This window comes from Pleurodeles waltl, chromosome 1_1 (assembly GCF_031143425.1).
Source record: "Pleurodeles waltl isolate 20211129_DDA chromosome 1_1, aPleWal1.hap1.20221129, whole genome shotgun sequence".
Lineage (NCBI taxonomy): Eukaryota > Metazoa > Chordata > Amphibia > Caudata > Salamandridae > Pleurodeles > Pleurodeles waltl.
Window position 1 is genome coordinate 851,119,943 of NC_090436.1, and position 24,968 is coordinate 851,144,910.

A 24,968-nucleotide genomic window follows, 5' to 3' on the forward strand; every position below is an offset into this window, starting at 1 on the left:
CAGCCTTTTTTTTTAATTTTCTTGAAAAAATGAAATTGTAGGAGTATTTTGGCTAATTTCTTGGTCTCCTCCAGGGGAACCCAACCCAGAAACTCTGGGTACCTTTAGAATCCCTAGGATGTTGTAAAAAAAAAAGACGCAAATTTGGCGTGGATAGCTTATTTGGACAAAAAGTTATGAAGGCCTAAGCGTGAACTACCCCAAATAGCCAAAAAAGGGCTCAGCACTGGGGAGTGGGGGGGGGAGGCCCAGCAGCTAAGAGGTTAATAATAGTTTCTGTAGAGGTTCATTTTAAGTCCCTTCCTCCATTATATTCCAAGGGAGGGTGTTATAAATGCCTGGTTGGTGCAAGACTTACTCCAGCTTTGAGCTTGAGTAATTTACTGTTGTTTTAGGTCCCTTTTAGTCTGTAGTAATTTTAGAAGTGCAGTGTTTGGATAGCAATGGCCTTACTCCTTTGTGGGTGGTTGCATTTCCCTCCCTAAGCCCCTCTCGAATCCTCCCTAAACCATTCCTTACTCCTAACCAAATGCCTCCCATTCAGCAGTAAGTGTGCTCCTTTTTCTAGCCACTTCCCGGTCTCTCTCATATTTACTGCTGTTTATTTATTTATGTCATTTATAAAGCCCACTGCCACCAAACTGGTGTCTGGTTCAGATAAGACATGTAAGCAGATCTCCCCATAGAAAAGATAGATGCAGTGGCGGTGGCAATTTACACTTGTAGGTTTGTTAGTAGGATTTTGTAGTACTTTAGTACTACTACTGTAATACTATTAAACATAGTACAAAATGCAGTTTGTGAATAAGCCTCTCTGAGGTCTTACACTCCAGTAAATGTACCAACTATGCACTAAGAGGCGTGAATGGTTTGATAAACACAAACAAATACACATACAGGCACACATATGTGTAGACACACAAGCTGGTATGCCCCATTACCTCCATCCTTACTCTTTTTTCTGCCAGATAATTATTTTCTTCTGCCTCCCCATGGTGCTTGGTGTTAACTAGGTGGCAAGAGCTATTCAAATCCAAAGTGCCACCCGTAACATTATACATTTTTTAGCACTGTGAAAGAAAAGGTTAGGGGGGGTGGTCCGGCTGGGCCGCAAGGTGGCCGACTCTCTGTGAGGCTCTGCGAGGCTGGGGAATTAATCCTACAATTATCCATGCAAAGGGGCCACCCGCCCAAAGATCTTGATGGGAACGAGACCATCAACCCGCTAGCGGCCCAACTGAGGCGACATTGTTGGCAGGTCGACGCTGGAACTGAAGCGCGCTGCCATGGCTGAGATCGGGCTGGCTGTGTGGTGTCGGGCCTCTCTGGGTTGCCTCCCGAGCTGCTGTCGGAGGCCTGGGGTAGCGGAGGTGAACCCGGCGGCTGCCCTGCAGAGGTGAACCAGGCGGTTGACCTGCGGCAGGAGGAAAGGATGGGACCAGCAGGCGGGGGCTCTGGACGCGCTGGGGCCTGGAGAGTGCGACAGCGCGGTGGGCACCCCATCCACCAGCGGGTCTGCAGAGCCTGGGCCTGTGAGCAGACGCACTGAGAATTCACGCCGCTCAGGAGCAGATGTGCGGGCCGCCACACAGCTGAGGAGGTCTTTGGGTCCAACCGATCCTGTGTGGCCAGTAGGGATGGCCCTTCAACCTCGTCCCGGAGCAGAGGCGCTGCCCCGGCTGGACAGTGTGATGGCTGCGGGAGGAGACATGTGGTCCGAAGCGGCAGATAGGAAACGGTGGTGCTGAGTTCCTTGGAAGCAGAGGTCAGAGCACTGAAGTGCAGGGGAGGAAGGAAGGAAGCGGGACCGAAGCGTCCGGCTCGGCTGCGCAGGGTCTGGTCTCGGTAGGGCTCCGCGGACCGGTCTGGTATCTGCAGTCTCCTGGGGGGGGGGGGGGCTGTCCCATAGGATGTAGAGTGCTGTGGGCCCTCCCAGGCGAGTGCGCGTCCTGGTACGCAGATGCATTGGAGACTTAAAAATAAATACAGTGGCTGGAGAACATTGAATTGGTGCACCTTGACGCCCATTACGTTTGACTTGTTTCTGACCATGTGGTGGTGAGCGCCTTTGGGACCCCTGGTGGCGACAGGCTGACGCCACTCCAGAGACATGGGGAAGTCGGATCACAAACAAGCCAAACTCTCCTTCGAGAACAAGAAGAAGGCTGGACATGCGAGCAGGCCAGAAGAGGAGCTGGACCTGGAGCTGGACCTGGAGCAATCCCAAGAGAATGAGGACCAGTCATCCACAATAAAACCCATGTTTATGGATCTTAAGCAAAGCCTGGCAGACATAGATGCCAAACTAGACCACCTCATGGACCGCATGGACCGCTTCAAGGACAGGGTAGATGGCAATGACACCCGTACAGAACAGGTGGAGTCCCGAACCTCCAACTTGGAGGATGGAGGACGCAGTGAGGATGAACGCCTTCTCCAAATGGAGCGGGTGCTCGAGCTGATTTGCAACAAGAATAAAGACATTGAAGCCCGCTCACACAGAAACATCCATATCCTGGGAGTCCCCGAGTCAACGGACATGGGCTGCATGGAGGACTACCTAGAGACTATGCTGACTGTGCTCATCCCAGGTGAGATCTCCCAGGTTTTAGTGGTGGGGCGGCCTCATAGATCACTGGGCCCGAGGTCACCTCACGGCGCCCCGGCCCGCCGTATCATAGCACGCCTACTGAACTGTTGAGACAGAGACACTGTATTACATCTTGCCCGTGACAGCAAACTCATTATGTACAACAATAATGCACTCAGCATCCTTCTGGATAACACCCCAAGTGTACAGGCGTCACGCAGAGCGTTTATGTCAGTTAAGCGCACCCAGAACCAAACTGAAGCAAAATACTCTCTAATCTAACCAGCCAAACTGAGAATCCAGCATAATGGTAAACTATACTTTTTTCAAAGATCCAAAGCAGGCTGCTAAGTTCATAAAAACACTCCCTAAGAAATAGGCCCAGGCCTGAGCACCTGACAATCGAGAAAAGGGGGACCACCTCAGCGATAATGACTAACTTACGAGACTGTTGACTTAATATCCTAATGCAGTGGGTCACTAGGCCTGGAGGTGCAGATATCGCTTGAGGACGGGCGACCCCTGGCCCAACTGTCTCATCAGGTTGCTGTATCTCCTGCCCACTCACCCACTATTGGGTGGGTCCTACCGCCACACCAATGCCCCGCTGGATGAGTCCAAGTGAATGGTTGTACATTGGGGTTGGGGTTTGTTCATGGGACTGTTTAGAGTGGGAAAGGACCGTCAGCTGGCATTGCTGCATGGTTGAGATGGGGGTGGCTACATGATGGATCATGGTAATTTTGCAACACTGAGATGCTTGTCATGGAATGGAAAGGGTCTAAATGACACTCGAAAAATGAGGCTACTATCGGCATACTTACAGTGCCATGCGATTGATGTGTGCATGTTACAGGAAATTAACTTAACCTCTGAAACTAAATCCTGGCTGTGAGCAGGATGGATTGGGGAGTGCCACACGGCTACTTACTCAAGCTATGCAGGTGGGGTAGCCATAATTATACGTAAGGGACTGCCATGGGGTACCAAGAGGGTACTCTGCGATCTGAATCGTTGCTTTGTAAGGCTGCAGGGGTTTCTTCAGGATAAGCCCCTCTGGCGCTTGTCGATATATGGTCCCAATGCCGATGATCCAGAGTTCTTTGCGGAGACGTGGCACCTGGTAAGCATGCTGGGTGCCGGGAGTCTGTTGTGGGGTGGAGATTTCAATGTGGTGCTCAATCCTGTTGTAGACCGAGATAGCCGTGCACGCCCCCGCACCAGGAGGTGGCAAACGTTTTGTCTGTTATTATGTCAGAACATGCCCTAGTGGATAAATGGAGGTTGAGGCATAATATGCGCAGGGAGGGAACTTGCATTAACACAGTGCACAGCAGCTGGTCACGCATAGATATGTGGCTCAGGACAAAATCTGCAGAGCTCTGAGCTGCAGAGGTGGAGCGCCTGCCCTGAACGCTATCGGATCATTCACCAGTTCTCCTCGTACTGCGGATCCCTGGGGGTGCTCGCCAAGAGTTCACCGGAGGAACCCGACCCTGTGAAATACACTGAGTATTTTGACACCATCAGCCTACTGTGGCTGGAGAACTCCCATAGACAATAACTTGACTCCGCATTCTCGGTTGAAGATGTCACCCAAGTCATACGTGACCTACCAGGCGACAAAGCATCTGGCACAGATGGTTCAACAGCAGCCTTTTATAAAGAGTACGCAGACATTTTGGGGCCACATCTGTTAGAAATGTATGCAGAGTCCTTGGAGGAGGGGACGCTTCCCTCTTCACTCCGTGAACCCCTTATAGTCACTATATTGAAGCCTGGCAAGGACCCATGTCTATGCGACTCAAACAGGCCACTGACGCTTATAAATGCAGACAATAAGATTCTAGCAAAGCTAATAGCATCCAGACTGCAACCTCTGCTATTAACCGTAGTGCTCCCGGATCAATCGGGATTTGTGACAGGACGCTCAACGTAATATAATCTTCGTACATTTTTTGTAGCGGCCCGATGGTGGATCCGGAGAATCGAGCTGCAATGATTTTTTTTGATGCCGCAAAAGTCTTTGACTCCCTCGCTTGGCCTTATTTGTTGCGAGTTGGCTTACTTGCTAGGTTGGGGCTGAGCCCCAGATTTATCCAATTAATCCGTTTACTATACACAAAACCAACAGCCAGACGGTAGTGTCACAAGTCCCATCTGGGTCACTAAAGGAACCAGGCAGGGGTGCCCATTCTCGCCACTGCTGTTTGCGGTGGTGATGGAGCTTCTGGCGGCATGCCTGAGACAGCATCACAACAACCGTGGACTTGCATTTCGGCAGCATCCAATTCTGGTGTCGAGGTGCACTGACGATGTCGCCCTGTATATGTGGGATCCGTAAGTCCATCTGGACCCCATTATAGAAGAATTTGTGCGCATTGGGAACCTCCTGGCATCACTATCAACTGAGCCAAATCTGTAGTATTCCCACTGCCAGGTGTCACAATCCCACACCTCTCTGGCAGCCCCCAACACTGGGCGTCTGAGACGGTGAATTATTTAGGAATCTGGCTTAGTAGAGATGTGGACAAGCTCTGGGCTGAGAATCATGGTAGGGAAATTACATGGCTGGAGGACAAAGTCTTGGTGATCTCTCCCGCTCTCGCTGACAGGCTGGATAGCAATAGCCAAGATGGTCATTTTACCCAAATTTTTATACTAATTTATCAGAATCCCTCTTTCTCTCACAACTAGCTTTCTAAAGCGACTCCGATCACTACTGATATTGCTAGTCTGGGCAGGCAAGCATCCCAGAATGTAATGGGAAATGCTTACTCAATGCTTCGAAAGGGGAGGACTGGCAGCCCCAGATCTTGAATTATATTATAATGGCACCCAGGGACACTTCGCGCTTTTCTGGATTTACCCCATAAGATACTTACCACACCTGGTACCGGAACATGATGCTATATGGCCGTGTAAGCTATCCAGAGCAATACACCAGCCCCCTGAGTGGATCAAAGCAGGCATTGATACAGTGGCATGCACAGCTCTGGTCTGGTGGGCGATGTTCTGCCGGACAGGGGCCTCGAAGATATATGCACTCACAATACCAATATTAGATCTTCCAGGACTGCAGATAGTGGAGGGAGGATGGCTTGTGCGTGCCGCTGTAATATAAAACTGACAATCCTGGGATTGTTGTATCCAGAGGGCCTATTTATTTCCTCAGAGGCTGAGCACTACATTGCTTGATGTACCTTCAGATAAAGGCAGAGGTGAGTGCGCGTTACCCTCGATTCCCCTCTGCACCACAGACTTTTCACTCACTTGAATTACTATACAAGGCCCCATCGCCCTGTCGGCTAGTCAGCGATTTGTACGCCAGCATGTAGGCCACCGCTCCCGCTGCAGTGCTGAAGGCTAGGATGCAGTGGGAGTTGGAGCTATGCGAGGCTTTGGAAGATGAAGTCTGGCAATACTGCTGCGGGCATATGCGCGATCTCTCCCCTAACTATAGATTGCATTTAATTAATTTCAAGTTCTTAAACCGCATTTACTATACACCACAGTGACTCCTTCGCATAGGTCTCAGAGCGGATGCCTGATGCATCAGATACTTGTCGCCGGATGCTGACTTTCTACACTCCGCTTGGGGCTGCAGTGAGTTACAGGGCTACTGGCAAGAGGTGCTGGACGCAATTAATGAAATGGTAGGACTGAGGGCTCTCTTCACCCCCAAGTTCAAACTCTTAGGCTATGTGAAAGATATTGGTAGGATTGCTGCTGGAGCTGGTGAGGCACAGGGGGGCTATGAACTGGGAAGAAAGTAGGCACCACGTAAGGTAGACTGGCTGAAAGATGCAGCATACTGTCAGGAGCAGCTGACAGCTTATTGAGAGATGATGCCGCCCCGTTCTCATCCGGCGGTTGTTTGGATGCCCCTTCAGATGTATCTTATGTCTAAGACCTAGATGATGCAGCTTGACTGTTTAGCGCTTAGATGTACCGATCAGCTCTGCTGGAATTTCCCTTTGGGGCTGGCCCTTAGCGCACCCCTTACCCAAAAATGTTAACAGAGTGCGTGTACTCTTCTCTGTTTCCTCCCCCTTTCTCACCCCCTCACCTTTTCACATATGACCTCCACAGGTTCAGGTAATCATGCCAACCCTTCGCTTTACCTTGTGCTACATACAGTACTATTAACACAACTCCAAAGGACTGGGCGTGACACAGATACAAAATGTACATTGATGCACAGGATAGAACTGTCATTATGCTGATAATAATGAATGCTTGCCTTGTGACTGTTGGTCATATGTTGTTGTATACTTCAAAATTTAATAAATACAAATTAAAAAATAGATAAATAAAAAAGGATTAGCAGACCAGAGACAGCTGGGCAAGAGAGCCAAGCTTGCAAGGGATAGTGTGGGACAGTCTGCTACCACATTTGCTTCTCTTCATTATTCAAGGAGATCCTGAGGAGCGTTGGTGTTCCATCATTAAGAAAAGCCTAGCACCACCAAACCTTCTTCGTGCACTGTCTGCCAATGATGGTCAGGGAACTCCAGTCCCTAAAACACTGCCCTGGCCCCCACCACTACCTTCAAATACCAACATAAACACACACACTGACACAAACACACACACACACACATACACACTGTATGTGACTTATTGGTAACTCTGAAGACATCCTATAAACTGAATATGGACTGATGTGAATTAATCAACTAATTGATTAGGCTGAGAAATTATAATTCAGTAGAGGCTGGCTGGAATATCTGGGATGCAGATTTGTAAAGAATAGCAAATACCTGGAAAGGTGTCCTACCACTAAATAATCACTGGAAGAGTAAATTATGAATCAAAGTACAGAGACAGCACTGTCAACCAACTGGGGATCAGCTCAACAGGTCCTAGTGAAAAGCCAGGTCTTCAAGCCCTTGCTGAACCTCAAAAAGGAAAGTTGAGGTTGTAAGAGACATGGAAGCTCAATCTAGAGCTTTGCTGTCCTCATCAAAAGGCTTTGCCATCTGAGTGAACCCGGATAACTTTAGGCACAGCCAGCAGTTGCACTGTGGAGGAGTGCAGACAGCACGATGGTGTATAATTGTGAAATTTCTGGACCAAGTCCTCAGGGCCACTGTGATGAACTGCTTTATATACCAGGCAAAGGGACCTAAACATCACCCTCTTTTTCACTGGTAGCCAAGGCAGAGATTGTAGCGCCTCAGACGTTTGAGAGAAAGGAGGGAGTCAAAAGGCCAATCTGGCCGGTGCATTTTGTATTCTTTGGAGTTTCTATGATGATCTTCATCCAACTCCAAAAAATAAAGAATTGCAATAATCCAGGTGACTTAATATAGTTACCTGGATTACCACAAATTGCGCTGATTTGAGAAGAAAGGGTAGGGTCATCCTGAGCACATTAAAGAGGGCAAACACATTGATGTAGCATGTTTTATTTGGCTTGCCAGGAAAAGTTCACCCATATTTGCCTCTTCTGTACTTGGTTGTAGCTCTTTACCTGTCTCATTGCAAGCACTATAAGACAATATAAAGAAAGCAGCAAAGCACTAGCCCTTATAGGTTACAAGATTAAAGCAGAGTGGCCAAATTCCACTGACTCCACATTCGGAATGAAAATTTCTGCCCACCCATATCTACCACCAAAGTACAAAGTTGTCTGCACTGCGGTCAGCATAGTTTTTGTGCAGGAAAGGGCTCCTTCCTGTACAAAAACAATGCTAAAAGTCAGTTTCCTCATTATATGTGTGCTGGAGAATGCAGCACACATGCCAAGAAAAAAAAGAGAAGAAATACAAATATTTCTCCTTGTTACACCAGCCTTGAGGAGGTGCAGTATTTTTAAGCTAATCCATGTCTGCAAGTCTTTGTAGATCTGGATCTGCTTCAAAATCCATGGGTGGATGCACGGAAATGCCCATGTGCCAGACATGAAAGCATCCTTGATACAAAGTAACACACAGCATTGCGCTGCTTTGCTTTACTTTGGCTTACAATTCAACATAAATTGCATTGGTTGTAAATATCAAACCTTTGTGTTGGGTTTGCATTGGAAAAGTAATGCAAACCCGATGCATATATGTATATTGCAAAGGTCTAAACATTGAGTTCCTTTACACAGTTACAGACCACTGAGATATTTTAGAATATCATTGTACTATATAATAGAAAGTACATTTATACTCATACTATCACTCTAGTCCTACAATACTTGGTCTGTTGCACCACTAACAGCTGAGATTTACTATCATGAGCACTGGTGCATGGGAAAGAGTTAGGAAAACACTATAGAAATGCTGCAATACGATACTTTATCAAAGTACAATTTACATATTTGGTAAATTACAATGCTCAAAGTAGAAGTCCATAAAATATTCAGATCAAAGTAATTGTTAGTACAGTGTGTTGTGGATGCTTCATTTTATGACACACAGGAATGATTAAAAAGTTGGAACTATTAAGAAGAAGAAGAAGAAATCAAAAGTTGTCAACTTTCACAGCAAACTAAACTGAGAGAAATTAGCTTTCAAGTAAAAAAACGTTTGTATAATTATACACATCCCTAGGGTCCTTCCCTATCAGCCTAGACCTGCAATGAACACAATTCTGCTGTGTCAGACTTAATAGAAGCATAATGATCACAAAAGGCAAATATGGTCCACCTCTCATTTGATCTGGATTCTTTTTCTATAAGCCTACGAGCCTTGGCTTCAATCAGCACTCCCGCAAACCTCACACTAAATTGTCTCTTACATTCAGCAACAAACTGTTTTCAATCAGAAGCGAATTACGAGTAAATATCAGGATTAGAACTATGCTTGACAGCAACGTGGTGGAGACCCTGCTAAATAAAATTAAGATGATATCCATATCAATAGCCTAGTAGATAGGTCCTGATTTTTTGTCTGCAAATACCACAGGGCCGTGACTCCTATGCAGGGGGTCCACAAGAGAAAATAAGGTAATATCAGCAGATGAATTAAAAATATACACATTATAAATCAAAATGAAAAACAAACAGGAAATTTTAAAATGCTCTGCAAACGTGAAGGAACTTGAAACTGGAAGCTAAAAAGTAAGTTAGATATGTTAGTTTGATTGGTGGTAGCACAACAATTATGATAAACTGAAGCATGGTGGATTCAACTGAAGCACTGGTGCTGACACAAAAAGGGAGGATACCCGTGGTTAAGAAAAAGAAAGAGATATGCTAGAGTTTAGCATGTCACTTTGGGCCTAATTAAAAGTCTGGCAGTCGGACAAGCTGTCCGCCAGACTCACGGTGAGGAGACAGCCGCAGAGCTGGCAGTATCCCCACCAGCCCCATTCCAAGGTTTCCACTGGGCTGCATTGGCCTCGACTGCACATGGAGCCGAGGCTAATGCCATCATACAAGGGGGCACCCAGGACCCTCAGAATACGCTATGGGCCAGATGTAGAAAGCATTTTGCATGGTGCAAACTGCGAAAATCGCAGTTTGCGCCATGCAAAATGCCTTCTGCGAAGCACATTCACAATTTGCGAGTCGGTACCGAATCGTAAATTGTGAATGCGACTCGCAAATAGGAAGGGGTGTTCCCACCAGTCACCCATTCGCAATAGGGAAGGGGTCCCCAGGGGACCCCTTCCCCTTTGTGAATGTTGCCAATAAGGGTTTTTCAGAGCAGGCAGTGGTCCAATGGACCACTGCCTGCTCTGAAAAACCGAAACCAAAAGGTTTTGTTATTTTTTTTATTTTGCAACTCGTTTTCCTTTAAGGAAAACGGGCTGCAAAATAAAAATAAAAAACTGCTTTATTTAAAAAGCAGTCACAGACATGGAGGTCTGCTGACTTCAGCAGGCCACCATCCCTGTGAGTGCAGGGTCTCAGTATAGGGTTGCAAAATGCGACCCACCTCATTAATATTAAAGAGGTGGGTCTTTGCGACCCCATAGCGACTTGCAGTCGGTGTCTGAGACACCGTACTGCACCCGATTTTGCGAATCGGAAATTGCGAGTCGCACCGACTCGCAGTTTCCAATTCGCAAAGTTGGAAATTGCTACATCTGGCCCTATGTCTGCAAAGCAGACAGTGAGCATTCCGATGGTGCTGGGCAGGGGGGCTCTGCACTGCCCATGTCATGGGCAGAGGCCACCCTGTGGCCTCCAGCACTGGCTTACCACCAGCTTTTCCATAACTGGTGGTAAATAGAGTTATAATCAGCCAGGTGGCACTGAACTCAGAACCATGTTACTGGCGGGGATGGCGGTGCCCTGGGGGTCTGACCGCCAGGGTTGTGATTTGGCGGTCTGACCGCCACGGTTGTGGTGCTCGACTGTCACCGCGAAGTTGGCGGTCCTAGGACCACCAGTCTGGTAATGAGGCCCTTTGTCTTTTTGAGATGAAACCAGATTTTGAAAATCTCTAACCTTCTCTTTGAAATAAAAATGTAGATTTTTGCACATGTATTGTTTGTGAATTAAAGAAAATATTTAATCATTTGTGTATATGTTTTATTTATACTTGTTCGGTAGGATTGTGCATTTTTTGAAGTTCACATGACATAAATTGCTTAGTTCGGGGTCCCCTGCTTTCAAAAGAAATTCAGTGGGGGTCTACAGTACTCAAAAGGTTATGAACGGCTGCCTTAGCACTCTGACGTGACAAAATGGACCCAAGACTCAAATAAATAAATACGTAGCTCACCCTCAAACAAAGATGCAGCACTGTTCCATTGTGGAAGATCTTCTGCCACGTCTGAACAACTTCTGGGAGAAATGATTTCACAATGAAGACCTCGCCTGGTTTCAGGACGTCGTTCTCAGACCAGGTACACACCACCTTCATGGCTCTGCGCAGGCCTCCGTCCATTTCCTGCCTCGACAAGACCTGGATCATAGCAGCTGTGCCTCGCTGTGACCATGAGGACATGCTCTTGTCGAGATTCACTGGAGAACTTTCTTCCAACCTGTAGATAGTCACTTCCTCTCCAGCTGTGCCCAAAAATAGTTTTTGTGGGGGGGGTGGGTAATTATGAAATTATGAAACTTTTACTGAAGAGGCACAATGTCTTCCGAATAGTAAAAATAGACATTTAAAAGTAACATTTGTGATCAATACCATACTGTAAGAGACATATGAACGTTCAATCTGAAATAAGTCATTGACAGTGAGAATCTATCGTAATATAAAAACAAATAATCAGTTACACAGCTGTATGAATGCTTTGGCTGGAGTCAGAATCACATTATGAGCAACAGTGGGTGGTATTTCCTTGTCTTGAACATCTAACCTACGAGAACCTGAGGGTCATCTTTAGGGTATGAAGCAAATGTCAACTTCTACATAGGGGGATTGCAAAGAAGGCGAATTTGTTACCTCTTTTTCAATTTAACCATGTTTTACATAAAAGAGAAGCAATTTTCCCGCTTTTGAGATCACACCAGTAAAGAATTTCCCTGTGCTGCTGTTTGTTTTGGAGAAAATCAGTAACAACTTACCAGCTTTTTCTTCATTTGTCCTAAAAGTTGAGAAACTGTTAATTAAGGTGTAAAATGTATAGTTTTAATAGGGGCAAATGAGTTAGCACCTTTAAATACAGTATTATCACTTGGTCTGTTAATTTACTAATAAATAGCACCAAATCAGTTCCTAATTACATTGTTTATGTCAGATCATAAATCTGTCATATCCTCGCCCCCTTGCTAGCTATGGTGAACTGAAGGTGCCTTTTCAGCCTTCAGCACTCCTTATCTAAGCCTCTTTTTATGCATATTTCCTCCTTAGGGGAATAACCCTTACAATATAAACAATCCTCCCGCCTCACTTTATGTTTTTTTTTCTTTCTGTGCCCATATTGTTTGGGCACCTTTTATTTAATTTTTTTAAACAATTTTATTTGGCATTTTCAAAAAAAGGCAAATAAACATAACACAGTACAGTTCCACTGGAAGCAGTGTACATAACCCAAGGAAAATGGGAGACGCAGTCCACATACTCATGGTTACAGTGAGGAAGTCACTCCAAGCTCGAGCCCGCCCAGGTAGGGCACTGAATAAAAATAAATGTATTATGTCACCTCGGACTACCCCAAATAGAGGAGATAGGGGAGGAAAGAGTGAAGGAAAGGGAAAAAGAGAAAGTGAAACCAAACTAATCGAAGTGCTCGTTGAAGTAGAAGTCACGTTCCTATAGATCCCTGCTCAGTGTCTTTGATCTCTCTTTAAAAAGGTTTCAATTTGCGTATTTTCTCTTTTTTAGATATCATTAATCAAGCACAGGTTCTAGAAGGTGTAGCTGCCCCAGCTTCTCCGTTTGCGAGTTATTCTTTACATGAATCATTTTCTATTTTGGCATGCACACCCGAGTCTCCAGTCCCCCAGAAAATGCAGTTGCCGGAGGAGCGGCTTGAGTAGCAGTGCATCAGCCCTATCAAAATAGACGACATTTTGAATTCCTCTGCAAAGCAAAGCCTGCAGGAAAGAATAAGGGTAGAGAGTAGGGCCCGTTTGCTAAGCTTTTCTTGTGGCCGTTGCACATTAAAAACGAAACATTATTTAATCAGCAGTGCAGAAGCCCACTTGTCGTCTTACGAGGCCACCAAAGGCATTCTTACCCTTTAATGAATAATATGTATTCTCATGGGTATCTCTGCATGCACAAAGGGGGGGGGGGGAACGGCCTCTACGCCGACTCTTTAATAACGAAGTCCTGGTTAACAAAAGCGGAACAACGCTTTCTTTAACCACGACTTCGTTATTTTGTGCATAAACGACGCATGTCCTGAACAACGAACATGCGTGGTTAAGGCACAAACAAGGGAGTCGGCTGAGGAGGACTCAGGTAAGTGGGAGGGCGGGGGTTTTAGGTTTTGGGGTGGGGGTGGAGAGTCGGGGAGTTTTAGGTTTTGGGGTGGGGTTGGGGGGGCAGGGCGTTTTAGGTTTTGGGGTGGGGGGTCGGGGGTTTTAGGTTTTGGGGTGGGGTGGGGGGGCGGGGCGTTTTAGGTTTTGGGGCGGTGTGGGGGGTTTTAGGTTTTGGGGTGGGGGTCGGGGTTTTAGGTTTTGGGGCAGGGTTGGGGGGGCGGGCGTTTTAGGTTTTGGGGTGGGGGTTGGGGGGTTTTAGGTTTTGGGGTGGGGTTGGGGGGCGGGGTGTTTTAGGTTTTGGGGTGGGGGGTCTTAGGTTTTGGGGTGGGGGCGTTTTAGGTTTTGGGGCGGGGTCGGGGGTTTTAGGTTTTGGGGCGGGGTGGGGAGTCAGGGGGTTTTAGGTTTTGGGGTGGGGTTGGGGGGTGGGGCGTTTTAGGTTTTGGGGCAGGGTGGGGCATCAGGGGGTTTTAGGTTTTGGGGTGGGGTTGGGGGGTGGGGCGTTTTAGGTTTTGGGGCGGGGTGGGGGGTTTTAGGTTTTGGGATGGGGTTGGGGGGCGGGCATTTTAGGTTTTGGGGCGGGGTGGGGGGTCGGGGGGTTTTAGGTTTTGGGGCGGGGTTGGGGGGCGGGCGTTTTAGGTTTTGGGGCAGGGTGGGGGGGTCAGGGGGTTTTAGGTTTTGGGACAGGGTTGGGGGGTCGGGCTGACGCATGCAGGATCAATGGGTGCCTATTACTAATGCCTTTATCAGGAATGCCTTTACAACGAAATATTTTTGTTAAGGCATTTGTGGTAAAGGCATTAGTGGTAACAACGAGGTCGGTGTTCCGAACTCGTTGTTCAGGCACTCGTTGTTTCGGCAGGCAGCGTTCCGACATACAACCCAAAGGGGGGCATATCATGTGTTAGTTTAGGCCTCCTGAGATTTTGTCTGTGTTTCTTTTAGAACACAAAAAATAAATTATAAAAAGGAAAAAGACAGTTTTATTCCCAAGTGGAAAATAGAAGGGAAATGTTTATCAGAACGAGCGCTCTTGTTTATTAGATGTAATGGGTTTCATTTTGTAATATTGGTGTTGCAGTATCCTGCCTTCCCTCGGCTGAACTATTGTTATTCTTGGTTTACAGTGGAACATATGGGTAAGCATGCACAGAAAAAACATAATTTTTCTCCCCACTCTTCATCCGAGAGGGAGTATGAGCATGGGATCAGGAAAATGGGTCACAGCCTGCAATGATCACATCTATAATTGCCTCCATAGGCAGTAGAGCTGAGTACCAGTAGAGAGTAATTTCGTTAATTCCATACACCTTCAATCCTTTAGATGCCAATGATCTCAGCAATCCAAGGGTCTCTGAAGAGAGATTGGAGGGACCCCCATAGACCTAAAGTTACTCATTTTATGGTGAGACTTTATCCTTTGTCAAAGGGTAAGCTGAGCACCTTTAATCCCTAGTCATTGATCCTCAAATGGCAAGCTTGACTGGACAAACTACACAGCTGACAGAGGACATTTCAGTTTTGGACCCTGTATATAAGAATGCAGGGAGGGCCTTGAAGAAAGCGTATGCAAAGCAGCGTCTCCTATGAGCTCATTTACGCTTCTCAGTCTCTAGTTAAAGACTTTTAATCTTTATTTGCTGATATTCAAAATGGAAGTACAGGAGAAGTTGTTGTCTGATACTGCCTTTGTTACTATGAGGGCTTCAGCTATGGATTCAAGTGATATAGCGTCTCATGGGAATTTGCATCTCAGGCAAGGGAAGGTAGATTTCTAGCAAAAGACTCGTCTTCGGAGGATGCCTTTCTCAGGCAGCAGGTTTTTGTCAGAAGGAATAGACTCCATGGCTTGCAAACCCTTCAAACTCAAATTGGAGGATGGTATTTTTAAGCACCTGGCTTTTAGGAGAAGCAACAGAATCCATGGTTTATAAGTCATTCAAAAAGCAGAAATATTCACAGACCTTTAACTATAAAACCAAAGGGTAGAGTTATGAAGACCTTGACCTCATGTAAAATAAAGTAAAGTGGCACAGACCGGGAAGGGTATTACTTTCCAACACAAAGATATATTGTGCTGAAAAGCTGTTCTTTCCTCTGAGCAAATTGTGATTTCTGCTGCTTTGTGACGCTTTCCATCAACGGGGTGTTCAATAGGGTGGTATGTGGTGAATCAGCACAAGCACCTCTAGATTTTAACGAAACTCAGCTCTAGTAAAGTAATGAGACCAGGTTTTTCATCCAAAAATATTGGGGGTCATTTTGACCTCGGCGGTCTTTTCCCAAGACTGCCGAGGGACCGCCGTGCGGAAGACCGCCAGTGGTGGCGGTTTGCCGCTCAGCGTATTATGACTCTTGGCAGCTCTCCGTCCTTTTTCGGACGGAGAGCCGCCAACAGCCATACTGGCGGGCGGCGGGGAAGTGGAGGTAGCTCCACCTCAATCGCCACACCAACAGAACACCGCCCACAGAATCACGTCCTGTGATTCGGCGTGGCGGTGTTCTGTTGACGGTGTGGTGTCGGCGGAGCTGCCTCCATGGCTCCAGTCCCCTCCCAGAGGATCGACGGAACAGGTAAGTCGATCGTCCGTTAGGAGAGGGGGGCGGGGGGTTGTTGTGTGCTTGCAGGGGGGTGTGCGTGTGTGTATGTAGAGGGGGTGTGTGAGTGCGTGTATGCTTGCGGGGGTGTTGCGTGTTTGGGAATGAGTGCGTGTATGTCTGTGGGTATGTCTGTATGGATGTGTGCGTGTATGTTTGAATGTGGGTGTGCGTGTCTGACTGTGTGTGTGGATGCTGGCATGTATGTCAGTGTGTGTGCGTGTATGTGTTTTGGTGGTACCTGCGTGCGTGTCGTGTGTGTGTGTGTAATGTGATGTTGGAGGTCGGGGTGGGGAGGGGGGCCCTGCCACCTTTGGGGGGTGGCAGGGGTGGTGGGGGGTGTAGGGGAGGGAGTCGGGGTGGGGGTGAGGGGTGAGGGAGACCCCTATCAGTGCCAGGGAAGGAATTCCCTGGCAATGATAGTGCTTACCGCCTTGGATTTCATGGCGGTTTCAAACCGCATGAAATCCATGGCGGTCAGCCGGGTCCAAATACCCCCGGCGGTATAGTGACGGCCGCCGGGCTGGAGACCCAGGTCTCCAGCCCGGCGGGCGGAACGGAGAAGTGGCAGATGACCATGGCGGTAACCGCCATGGTCATAATTAAAAAAAAAGACCGCCAGCCTGTTGGCGGTCTTACCGCCGCTTCTCCGCCATCCGCCAGGGTCGTAATGACCCCCATTGTCTTCTTGAAGCAGGCACAAGTAGAACTGTTTTCATTTCTCGTAATATTCCACACAGTGCACTGGGCAGTACACTTCTAAGGAGTAGAATGTTCCAAAACTGACTGAAAGATTATAGCTCCAATACAAAACTATTGGTAGACATCTTGCACAAAGTTTTGCACCATGGCAATAACAAACCACTGTCAATAAATAGGGCTCCCTGCTGCTTCTTCTCCTTCTGCAATGCAGTACCTTTGAATACTGCTCAAGGATGCATCACAAAATAATACATCTGCCCCTTAATCTCTTGAGAGAGGGAATATATCTTTTGAAAGCGGTCAGAGAAGAAGAGCCGAGTTTTTTTTTAAAAGGTCAAAGTTTCAGTCAAAGAATCCTCCAAGAATTCACGTCTCATGTCGAACTTTCTAAATAAGAGTAGTCAGAACCCTTGTTCCTGACTGTGCTGGAAAAAGGCAATCTTCAGAACTAGTCGGAGGCTCTGTAGCCCTATTTCAGGGTAAAAGGGGCATCCTGGTTTTCGGAAAAATCAGTCCTACAGATTGTGTCAGAAGACTATTCATAAGACTTTGGCACAATCCCGTCAGGTTCTCATTTCATCCACACTCTTTGGTCCATGGATTTACTGAAGTCTTGGAGGACAGCATTGCTGCTTTAATTCTGAAGAGGGTAGTTCTCCATGTCCCACCCACGGAGAGAGGTTTAGGGTGGAATTCAATTGTCTTTCTAGTGAAGCCCTCTTTAGGCAAGTACAAAATGGTGATGGGTCAAAAAGGAGTAAACAGGTTTATTATAACATCCACCAACAGCTAATTCTGATAACATTGAGGGGAATCTTCTTGTTGAAAATAGATCTGCAGGATGAATATTTACACATCCTGAATAAGGAATCATATCAGAAATTTCTAATGTTTGCAAACATCATTGGCAGTTTTGGTTCTTCACAAGTCACTCAGGATTTACCTTTACCTGGATCTTTAAATTCAGCCATCTTCTCCTGCTTGAAGTTTGAATGAATTGGAAGTGATGAGATAAACTCTTTTGCAGTTGGGTCTCCTCATAAACATCCCCAAGTCTAATTTACAGCATACTCAGAGTGCACAACACCTTAGAGTAAGGTTCAGGATGTGCACAGGCAAAGTCCCTCTACCAGAGACATGGTGACCCAAGCTGGTTCTTCATCTTCAGCAGTTAATGGGAAATAGCAATGCATTAGACAGGGAGCTGCATCACAGCCACACAAACACAGTAAATGACTAGAATGAAGTGGATGTGCTTGTTCAAAAGTCTTTGTTTTTTTAGGCATTGACAATTTGATCATTTTCATTCTTGGTTTCCAAAAGGCAACAGTGTTAAGAATGTTATTGACACAACATTATCTGGATCAAGTGGTGTTGCATGTTCTAAATAATTGGTATCCACTTTCAATGAACTACTAAATTCTGATTCCAGTATTTCAGAACATTTGAGATAGTCTCCAGTGGTTGTTTATTCCATCAACCTTGAGGAACAGGGTGAGATTTTAATTCCCAAGCACATTAATAACAAAGCAGCAGTGAAGACACTTCATTATGCCTTTCTCACAATTCTTTACAATCATGTGTTGCTACCCAAAATTTAAAGGGAGCGAGCAGAAGAATTCTTTGTTCCCCCACACAATACATTGAGATCTTGGTTTCCTTTTTTAAATCTAATCACAATACAGAAGGATTGGTTGAGTCTCTTTCCTCCTGTCCCTCTATGTCATCCTCTACTTCCAATGGGCAACTATCAACATCTCAGACCATTGGTGTGGAGACTAAAATGTTAGGGCCATATTTATACTTTTTGACGCAAAACTGCGCTAACGCAGTTTTGCGTCAAAAAAATTAGCGCCGGCTAACGCCATTCTGAAGCACCATGCGGGCGCCGTATTTAATCAATGACGTTAGCTGGCGTTGGCCGCCGGCGCTGCCTGGTGTGCGTGAAAAAAAACGACGTACACCAGGCAGCGCCGGCGTAGGGGGATATGGAGCTTGGGCGCCCAAAAATGGGGCAAGTCAGGCTGAGGCAAATTTTTTGCCTCAACCCGATTTGCGCCATTCTTTTTGACTCCCAACCCCCATAGAAATGACTCCTGTCTTAGCAAAGACAGGAGTCATGCCCCCTTGCCCAATGGCCATGCCCAGGGGACTTCTGTCCCCTGGGCATGGTCATTGGGCATAGTGGCATGTAGGGGGGCACAAATCAGGCCCCCCTATGCCACAATTTTTTTTTTTAAAAAGTACTTACCGGAACTTACCTTAATGTCCCTGTGATGGGTCCCTCCAGCCTTGGGTGTCCTCCTGGGGTGGGCAAGGGTGACAGGGGGTGTCCCTGGGGGCATGGGAGGGCACCTCTGGGCTCCTTCCAAGCCCACAGGTCCCTTAACGCCTGCCTTGTCCAGGCGCTAAAAAACGGCGCAAAAGCGGCCATACGTCATTTTTTTGGACCCGCCCACTCCCGGGCGTGAATTTTGCCCGGGAGTGTAAATACGGCGCACATGCCTCGGAGTCAAATTTTTAGATGGGAACGCCTACCTTGCATCTCATTAACGCAAAGTAGGTGTCCACGCTAAAAAATGACGCAAACTCCATGGACTTTGGCGCTAGACGCGTCTAACGCCAAAGTATAAATATGGAGTTCGTTTTGCGTCGGAATTGCGTAAAAAAAAACGACGCAATTCCGGCGCAAACAGAGTATAAATATGCCCCTTAGTGTTTATAAGCAAGTATTTATTCCTACCATTTTGCACTCGATCCGAGCTTCTAAAACAGAATCTACTAAACAAGCATACTGCCATCATTGGTCTTCTTTTAATCAATTATGTCTGTTTAATATTCTTTCCCCTGTTGTCTATGCTCCGGAAAATATTTTGCAGTTTTTACAAAAGGGTTTGTAAGAAGAACCTTTCATCAGACATGTTGAGATTGCAGTGGCTTCCAGTGGCAGTGACTAGCACCGTTAGCACCTCTAGATCACCATTTATCCTCTGTGGAGTCTCCAATTTCTCATATTCAGCGGGTTTGATTTATTGAGATCTAGGGTAAAAGTATTATATCATCCTTAGGGCCTTCTCCTAGGTTTAGTTTTTCTTCAGGACCCCCCCTTATGAGCCTTCTGATGGAAGTAGATCAGTTGTTCCCAGTTTGTGTGCCGCAGCACCCTGGTGCACTGCTACAACTAACCAGGGCCACGGCGCACAAAGCAACCAATTCGGAAAGCAAGGAATGGAAGCGTGGTGGCTTACTCAATTTTCTGCAGCTTCACTTTTCTTTGTTGCACCAGCTGCAGTGTGCATTTTGGAATTTTAGCTGTCTCAGGTGTCTTGCATCATCCCGCTTAGTATTGTTTCCTTACACCACTAAAGCCACTTTTCTCCTGCCAGCAACATGGTCACCTTCACACCAGTGTAGGGTTAGCACTTGAGCTCATATAGATGCAGTGCGGCTGGAACCCCTCAAAGTCCCACGTGCCCTTCGAGGCTGCAGGTGAATATGGATCTGCTCCACCTCAATGACCGACTGGCAATCTACATCAACAAGGTGCACAGTCTAGAGTCAGAAAACAGCGGATTCTGGCTGCAGGTGACTGAGCGTGAGGAGGTGCTCACGTGTGAGGTCACCGGCCTGTCCAAGCTCCACAAGACAGAACTGGCCAACACCTAACTTGCTCGACAACACGGTGAGGGAGCGCATGCAGCTACAAATCAAGCTCAGCATTCTACGCTCTGGGCACAAGCAACTCTGGAACAGGTGAATTGTTTTTACACAAGCAGCATATGCAGCAGAGATGTATTGAAAACATGGTGCATCTTTGTGCAGTGAGCTTTCATTCAGATATGGGGGTCGAGTGCAACGTATCCAAAATGTTCATTGGGCTTATGCAACAGTGAGAACAAGTGAGACTGGAATGTTGCAACTCCATTAAGTGAAGGGGACTTGATTCAAGCAGTGAGGGTAGACTGTTTTAAATGGGGTAATTTTAGCTGAGTGGTGGGTAATTGTTTCACGTGGGTCGCTTGCTTAATCTGTTTATTTTGCTGGGGTTTCGTTCTACCCATTCAAAGGATGTCACACACTGCAGTTGCTCGAATTTCTTGTCTATGCATTAGGTAACCCTAGAACGTCTTTTGTGCCCAGCGGAAAGTCAGAGGGGCAGTCGTAGAGCTGCATAGTCTTTGTGTGGTGCATCCAGTTTCTTTTGCGTTTAGGCTGTTGCTTCACTCTAGAAGAGTGTTTACATGGACACGTGACCTAGTAACTATTAGAATGTCTGATTTTTTCTTAATATGGGGAAATGAGTGTGCAATAGACGGACTGGTTTTAATTAATACAATTGTATGGGGTAATGTGCTTTGGGTATTTTAGCAGTGGAATAAAGCCTACATGCAACGTCTTCAGTAAGACACACAAATTCCCTAAAAACAAAACATGATTTAGGCCCTATAACATGTGAAGTTTGATTGCCCTTGATACAGCTGAGTTGGGATGAGCTCTTTTTAGAGAAAAATATGTGAACTGCACACAGGGTGGAGGTGAGTTTGGTCCTGTTACAGCAAGCACTCATGCTTAAACTATAATCTGTCCAGATGGTGTAAGTAGGAAATTCGCCTGCGTTTCATGATTATACATTCTTGGAATACCTGTGCTTTGTTGTTTGATCCCATCCCAGTGGTTTGCTGGTAGTGCAAAATACTGTTCTGCTGTGAATGTTGTACCAAAACGGCAATAATATGTAGAAAAGAAAAAATTAGGTGGCGGATGCGGACCTTGTCTATCAATGCCCCCATTATCTGAAACAACATTCCTGCATCAATCGGGGCCACACAAACCTTGTTCAGGATAAAGCTTAAGACACACCTCCTTAAAGACCACACATCACAATGAGGTAACAGTTCACTTCTCCAAGAACCCCTTGTCCCTCCAACAGTCGTTGTCACTGCATGAAGCTCATCAGTGGATAGGATCATATACATCTATGATTATAATACCTTTATCAGCTTCATCCCAATTATTTTCACGGACAAACATGGAAGTACTTCCGAGGCCAGGCCTACAGCCCTCCACCCATCCAAAAAAGTAACATAGTGGGGAGCCACAGCCAATAGTTCAAGGGAGCTGTGGGTCGAAAAAGTTTGGTAACCACTGAAGTAGAAGAAAAGTGTCTTTCTAAAAAGGTTTGCATTTTAGTAGCAATCATTGTACCCAGCAGGTTGGGGAACTAAATTCTGTTCTTTGCAGAAATACTTATCTAAGAGTTTTTGAGGACAGTGTTGTATTAAAATGGGATCCAAGCTATATTCCTTAGGACAATTCTGCTTTTTAAACAGACCAAAACATTGCATTCCCAGCTCTTGTCCCCAATCTTCAATATGAGGAGGAATCTATATTGTTTTGTTTGAATGTGGGAAAAGCAGTAAAGAGTTACCGTCAAAGGTCAATTGACCACAACCAGTCGTATAGTTTGTTTGTAATCTTGGGTCCAACAAGGAAGGAATGTAAGTCATTGAAAACTACACTGCCCCATTGGATTAAATAAATACTTTCTTTATCTTACCAGAAATCAGGTATGGATTACCTGGAAGCAATAAAGACACATTTAACATGAGCGCTGTCTGTTCCTGGGCTGAGTGGGTCATTGGTTGATATCTGAAGGGCAGTTTAGTTTAATTTAGGCATTTGTGTAAAGCACATGGCTACCGTAAGGCCTCCCAGCACTAAGGTTAGGAGATAAACACCAATCCAGATGCACAAAACTCAGGCTGTAATGGTGGAAGAGCTAGGCCTTGAGTAGTTTCCGGGAGCAGGGCTTATTGTCCAGAAGTCTCAGGGCAGCTACATGGACTGTCTCCTTCAACTTTTATTTATCACTATAGATTGAAACTGTCTCAAGAGAATTAACTGTCATTTGGTTTCTTTATCATATCAAAATCAGGTGTTGCTCTGAATGCTTGTTTTGGTTATTATGAGCAACATCTATATTTTCTTTATTATTTTTTCTGTTCACTGAAGCGTTTCTATAAAAGCTGTAGTGTACATATGCAGAACTTCTGTCTCCATATGTGATATGGTATATTAATGTTTACAAATCGTGCTGCAGTTTATGCTGTTTCTGAGTAAGGGGATCAGGAAGGAGGCGAGGAGGAAATGGCTACATTACTAATTTGTAAGCTCCATTGCCTGATTTTTCCTTCCTCCCCCCATAATTTACTTTCATAAGTTGCCTCCCTATAGGCCCTTCATCATCAAGCTGTGTATAGGCTTTTCAAGAAAAGAGGACGCGAAGAAGTGGGAGATCGTTTATAAAGGGTTATCCAAGCCTTTTTATGTCCACGTCCTTAAAGAGGAAGTAGACATAAATAAGGCTTGGGCAAGGACAGCATGAGGCTAAGAAGAAGGACCTTTAGTCAATACAGTAAGCAATTGGATGAGGAACGAAGAAGAGAAATGAAGATTACCAGTATCCCAGCCACTGAACAGAAAGGAAATGATTGTGGTCATATGTACTTGTAATTTATGTTTTTCTTGCTCTGCTGTCAATCATTTATTGCAATATTGAGAGTAAATGGAGATTTTACATGTAAAAGATGGCTGAACAAAACACATCAAGGAACATCAACAACAAATATTGTAGATGCGTCATTACTAGTATTTAGTCTACATATTTAAAGCAGTAACTCGGCATCATGGAATATGAGTGAGAAAAAGAGACAGCTCATTTTGTCATAGCTTACTTAAAGCAGTAACACCGCACCATGAAATACGTGTATGAAAAAAAGACAGTTCATCCTGTCATAGCACACCAATGACTAATCTGGACTGATAGAAAAATATTTTATAGCGACTCTTAAAAGGCGCCTAATCACATCAGGATGCCAAACATTCACAACACTTCTTAGCAAGATGACGTCTGTTATTATTCACCCTGTAATATACAAAGAAAGTTTACACTCACGAAATAGCTGGATAGGTGTGAATGGTATGGTGTGGGCAAGTCGCATTAAGTTGTTCCTTTCAACGGCTGTTAAAAAATGTAAAAGATAATACTGGGTTAGTAAACTTTGTTTTGGCCATCTCTTCAAAATGCCATAACACACAAAATGAAGTAAGAAATTCAAAAATAGATATAATAGAATTTAATATTAAACTTTTTCACACCACTAAACGCACACCTCTTCACAAAAAGACTTCCAGTTCTAAATTAATGGGTGGCAAAGCGTAAGAGGCTACACTACTGAAGAGACTTCTATTGTTGCACCTTTGATCACAAGGGCAAAAACAACAAATGATGGACACATTCACCTCCAGTCACAGATCTGGGTTTAATCCATCAGTTTTTTTGCTTGTCATGCCATTCCAGTTTGGACCCATCCATATGCAAATCAGTCTTGACCCTGTTCCCCATGGGAACAGTCCAGCCAGAATTGCCAAGCCAGGTCCTCCCTGGACCGGAAACAAGCATCCTAGGACCGGTGCAAGCCTTCTTGCTGCACTGCCCTGCGTCAAAAGGAATGGCCAGAATGTGCCGTATCTATGGGATACGGAATATTCCTGTTCTTTCCTCTTGCGCTGGTGCACGATCGGCTGCCATGCGCCAACGCATGCTCCCCTGCATCATGGTGCAAGGGTGTCTGCGTTGTAGGGATGCTTGTTTTTGTGCAGGAAGGGCTACCTTCCTACACAAAACAATCAATGGAGGCGATTTCCTCTTCTATGTGTGCTGCAGAGTGCAACACACATAGAAAGAGGAAAAAATAAGAAAAAATAATGTTATTTTTACGTAGGCCTTTGACACATTCCCAGGTTTACAGCACCATGCACAGTTTTCTCTTCAAAAATGTGACTGCTAATGTTTAATTTATATTTTTAATGATGTTATAAAAAATGTCATGAGTTCTGTAATATCTGGGGTAATAAGCAGTGCATGGTGAGGGCGCGAGTTATAGTTACCTTAAGGCGTGAGTTACTTTAAATCACTCTAACTATAACTGCTGAATTTCTATAGTTTTCTACAAGTAAATTAAGAACCTTACTATAACATCCCTGCAACATTTGATTTTTTTCAGTGAATTTCAATGTCTTTTTAATGCAAAGTTATTTTATCAACTAAATGTTAATCCAACCACCGCAGCACACGACCAAAGGCCGTGCGCAGCGGGGGTTGGCCGCAGAGCCTGGCCTGCGGGAGGCTCTGCGGCCAACCCTCCATAAACACTCAACCCTGCATCATCCTGCCCTCTGTTTCTGCCTTTGTTTGTTTCT

General features: G+C 45.7%; 1 protein-coding gene across 1 annotated transcript in view; it reads right to left on the bottom strand.

The window, feature by feature from the left end:
- TRPM6 (transient receptor potential cation channel subfamily M member 6) overlaps positions 1–24,968 on the bottom strand; it is a 1,083,502-nt gene that overhangs the window by 116,108 nt on the left and 942,426 nt on the right. The window contains exons 33-34 of the mRNA XM_069229129.1: positions 23,662–23,727; positions 11,254–11,540 (exon numbers count right to left, since the gene is read on the bottom strand). Of these exons, the coding sequence (XP_069085230.1) occupies positions 11,254–11,540; positions 23,662–23,727 (353 nt within the window). The remainder of the gene's footprint in view (positions 1–11,253; positions 11,541–23,661; positions 23,728–24,968) is intronic.